General features: G+C 42.7%; 2 protein-coding genes across 2 annotated transcripts in view; one reads left to right on the top strand and one right to left on the bottom strand.

Moving 5' to 3' along the window:
• Positions 1 to 2,660, bottom strand: part of snx8a (sorting nexin 8a) — a 14,963-nt gene extending 12,303 nt beyond the window's left edge. The window contains exons 1-3 of the mRNA XM_037688767.1: positions 2,631 to 2,660; positions 1,367 to 1,433; positions 647 to 774 (exon numbers count right to left, since the gene is read on the bottom strand). Of these exons, the coding sequence (XP_037544695.1) occupies positions 647 to 774; positions 1,367 to 1,403 (165 nt within the window). The 5' untranslated portion in view covers positions 1,404 to 1,433; positions 2,631 to 2,660. The remainder of the gene's footprint in view (positions 1 to 646; positions 775 to 1,366; positions 1,434 to 2,630) is intronic.
• Positions 2,506 to 4,596, top strand: part of ttyh3a (tweety family member 3a) — a 22,672-nt gene continuing 20,581 nt past the window's right edge. Inside the window, exons 1-2 of the mRNA XM_037688768.1 lie at positions 2,506 to 2,559; positions 2,678 to 2,875. Of these exons, the coding sequence (XP_037544696.1) occupies positions 2,750 to 2,875 (126 nt within the window). The 5' untranslated portion in view covers positions 2,506 to 2,559; positions 2,678 to 2,749. The remainder of the gene's footprint in view (positions 2,560 to 2,677; positions 2,876 to 4,596) is intronic.

Genomic DNA, 4,596 nt, shown 5'->3' with positions numbered 1-4,596 from the left:
CTCTGCTCCACATCAGTGTGGTGCACACATTTCCAAACCACACCGTGGCCTGTTTGTTCCCTTTAAAGAGGCTGACTGGTTGACGACGCGTGATACTAATTAAAGTCCAACAATTAGTGTGAAACGTGACGTGAACCAGGTACCAAATGTCTCTAACGAGCCTCAGAAGAGCGGGAGTGAGAGTAGTCTGCATATTAACTGAGCTCACGTGAACAGAGCTCATGCACTTCCAGTCTTGGAGCTCTCTCTTGTTTGGAACGACAACGTCTTCATCTACACAGTAGAAGCCCAGTTGCTTTGATTTTAAACTTTTAGGATCAAACATAACTATAGTTCAAAGACGAAGTCTCTTTAAGGTTGCCAACAAATCTGCGCATACTATTTTAGCACGTTTGTTAAACGTCAAATCATTTCTTTCACAATGTGTGTTATCTATCACACACTCCAGGCGTCCACATGTGCATTAGACAGTTTATTTAATTGAATCACTTTTTGCAAGAAATTAAGCACCGTTTTAATGTGTTGTTGCAATATCAACAAATGTATCCACATGTGTAAACGTCATGCGCGCACAGATGTGTTGCAGCTTTGGAGATGTTCAGTGCTGCAGCATCCTGAGGACTTGGTCCAGCTCGAACCCTCTCACCTGCTTCAGAGCCGCCTTGGACAGATCCGTCCTCTGAAGGAGCCTCTGAAAAACTTCCAGCTGTATTTTCTCATCTGTCCTGCATCGAACGGCCTCGTACACTTCTTTGTAATAAGCAGGAACAGAACCTAAAAGAGCAACAACAGCCACGTGACATCCCAAATGTCTAAGCATTTGATAATGAGCTTACTTCATCTGGAGATTTAAGTTCGTTTCATGGTAACCAGATCAGTTTTAACCGGGTTATTACGTCATATCATGTGACTTTATGCCATTTCTACTTTGCTCTAAATATCTTTTTGGAGTATCAAAGCTAGTATTTGTTAAATTTTTACTTTTAAGGGGGAAAATAGGAAAAATATAGGAAATGTCAAACTTTATCAGCAGAAGCTTGCAAATAAAATGTTACAAGCACATCTGACAAGTTTTCACATGGACGGTAAAGAGCAACAAGTTGCTATGATCAGCAATAATTGTTGTGGTAGTTGCTCACACTCGTCTGAATAAATCAGCTGAGTTTAATAAATCACCAATCAGGACTTTAACTGGATCAACTTCATCTCCATCTCCGAAAACACCCGAGTGCGATTAAATCAGGTAGAAATACTATTATTCACGCGTTCATGCAATTTCCCCCGTGATTTTTCTCACGTCAAGAAAAATTCATCTCCAAACAAATATCGATTTGAAAGAAAGATGTAGAAAGTTTGCGCGTTGTACCTTCATTGATCTCTCCTGCCATGTCTCGAGCTGTCATGTGAGCACGCGAGCACCTCCATGTGATTTCCTGAAGAAGAAAAAAGTCAAGCAGAAGCTTCTTAAAGTTATAGTGAGCTCGCTGGTTGAAGTCCAAACCCAGCGAGGTGGAACAAGATGCCACCTACGCGCACCACTGCGTGCGTGTCTGCAGCAATCAAGCGCGTAATAAACATTGGATTTGTGTTTATGTTCCAGCTTTTATTGTCTTATAGGTAGCATCAGTGTTTTTACCATTTGATGTGAAAAATATAGCATATTTATTTATACATCGTAAGTTCCTGGTTTCATTACAGTACGTAAAGTTAATTTAAATCATGTTCTGTTATTCCTCATTCTTCAAATTTTTGACTACGTGAATGATGATGCCTTCATGTAACTCGTAAATTTGACTACTTTTCCTGACTCAAGGGTTTAAACGTGAACATTCACGGAATTAGAATAGTTTAAACGTTGTACTTGGTTTGATTTATTTTGGAGTTATATTTCTACCACTCTATGTTCTCATTTATTGTCCAAACTGTAGAAATTTCAAATTGTGAAAAACGCGAAGGACGATGGGCTTTAAAATTTCCGACGCTCTTCAATCTCACATGAGCTTGACGTCGCGGCGCCACTGGGTGGCGCTGCAGCGCCACTTTTGTGCCGTTGACGCTGTGCTGCGTTCAAGTGTGGCTGGGTAAACAAACAGTCGCGAACACTCGCTTCGTGCTTCAAGCTGTCGGTCTCAGACAGTCGGTATCTGGACGGTGAGACCGTCGGAGAAGGCAGCGTGAGGTTTTGTGCGTCTGGAAGATACGAAGTGAGACACCAACCAAGACGTAACAAAGCGTCATAACAGAATGTCGATGGAACGAAAGAGACTTCTTCTTCTTCTCTTGCGCTGTGATTGACGGCGGAGGAAACGAAGCATCGGCTAACCGCTAGCGAAGCTACATCTGCGGCCAGTTTCGAGGAGGAGTCGTGTTTGAAAGAACTTCAGCTGCTTCGCTGAGCTCCGGCAGCTAACGAGGAAGTTCCGCTTTACTGATGGCAACATTTCAGCTGGTGGCTTAAAACCAGCTCGCCCAGTTGGTTCCGTTTGGATCAGATCCGCCAAGTTAGCTGTTGGAGTCCAACCAGGATATAATTCAAACTTATTTTAAATTTCATTTCTCGTGAGTTTTTAGGCGAATTCTTCCGGTTTTTATTGTAAAGTTGAAACTAGTAGTAGTGTCAGCCAGTTCACATTTTGACGAGGAACTCTGTTTTTTCTGTTCCGTCCTGGACCCAAAGACCGGGTGAAGTGGAGTCCCCTGCCTCTTCACAGCTGAGAGCATCTGTTCGTCCTTACTGGACCTCCTCGCCATGGCAGCAGTGGTCGGATACTCTCCTCCATGGTGGGTGAACCTGCTGCACAGACTGCCCCACTTCAACCTCAGGTTTGAGCAAACGAGCAGTGACTTCCAACCAGAGGACTGGACGTACCAGCAGGTAAACGTGTCCAAGCTTTGATGATTTTAAACACACCACGTGCAGGTTTACAAGTCTTTGGAATTCTAAAGGACTTGTTGTATTGGTTCCAGATGACCTGTTCACACCTGTGCCTTTACTTCACCCTAATGTGTCTAAAGATTCTGACTCTGGATCAGAACATCTTGTGTCAGAAGATCTCAGAACTGGTTTCTCAGAACACACCATTGGTTGGTTCTCTAACTATCTCTCAGACCGGAGGCAATGTGTTCAACATAATGGTACTTCCTCCAGTTATTTAACAGTCAACAATGGTGTACCACAAGGCTCAGTCTTAGGACCCACCCTCTTTACAATCTACATAATGTAGGTAAAAACATCCCTGATGCATCCATACATTTCTATGCTGACGACACAGTTGTTTATTGTTGAGCTAAAACTGTTGCTAAGGCTTTCCAGCTTTTGAACTCTGCATTCAACATCATCCAGACTGATTTGTTTCGCCTCAAACTTGTCCTAAATGCCGACAAAACCAAAGGGATGCTCTTTTCAAATAGGAAGTTGGTTCCAGCAGTTCTTTCTTTGATCTCATCCTCAAATGGTGTCCCCATTGAGTTTGTTGATTCCTATAAATATTTGGGTATCTTGGTCGACTCACATCTCTCTTTTAAGCTCCATGTGGAAAACTTGGTAAAGAAACTGAAAGTTAAACTGGGTTTCTTTTTCAGAAACAGATCCTGTCTAACTCTGAATGTTAGGAAACACCTTGTATCTGTGACTTTCCTTCCCTCCATTGATCACGGTGACATTATTTACATGAACGCTCCTACAAGAACCCTGCAGATGTTGGATGCTGCAGATGTTGGATGCTGCAGATGTTGGATGCTGCAGATGTTGGATGCTGCAGATGTTGGATGCTGCAGATGTTGGATGCTGTCTATCATGGTGCACTAAGATTCATAACTGGCTGTGATTATCGTACCCACCACTGCACCCAGTATTCACTGGTTAACTGGTCACCATTAACTTCACACAGACTCTCCCACTGGTACATCTTCATCTTTAAATCACTTCCTGGTCTGCTGCCTTCATACATCTCCTCCTACATGTCTCTGTGTGAGTGCAGCTACAGCGTGCGCTCTCAGGACATCATTACCTGCAGTGTTCCCTCAGTGAGGACTGAACTAGACAAAAGGACCTTCTCCTACTCCGCTCCTGTTTCCTGGAATATCTTGTAAAAACATCTGAAGCTCTCGACCTTTGACCTCTCTAAGTGGCTTTAAGAATCTGTTGGACACCTGGCAGGGACCAATGCTGACATGTTCCTGTTTTTAGTTTTATACATTTGTCTTGAAATCTAGCTGTTTTTTGTTTTGTTACCTTTTCCTTTTAGCCATCCTATTTGTTAAAAAAAATCAAAAAAAACCTGTAGTATGCTTTTTTTATAACTGCTTATTGTTGTTGCTGTTGTCCATTGTTGTCATCTTTCTTTGTTAAATCAGGTCTCTCTTGTAAATGAGTCCTCGAGGCTCAATGGGATTTACCTGTAGAAATAAAGGTTGACTGATTGATTGATAATGAGCTGTCACCATCTGTGTGAAGCTGCTGTGTCCAAGCCTTGACCTTTGTCCAGACATTAGCCAACTGAGTCTTAACCTTTGTCCAGACATTAGCCAGCTGAGTCTTGACCTTTGTCCAGACATTAGCCAACTGAGTCTTGACCTTTGTCCAGACATTAGCCA

Source organism: Nematolebias whitei, chromosome 15 (genome assembly GCF_014905685.2).
Source record: "Nematolebias whitei isolate Nwh7 chromosome 15, NemWhi1, whole genome shotgun sequence".
In the NCBI taxonomy this organism is placed as follows: domain Eukaryota; kingdom Metazoa; phylum Chordata; class Actinopteri; order Cyprinodontiformes; family Rivulidae; genus Nematolebias; species Nematolebias whitei.
Note: the sequence above shows the minus strand (reverse complement) of the source record. Positions and strands in the feature narration are given on the sequence as shown.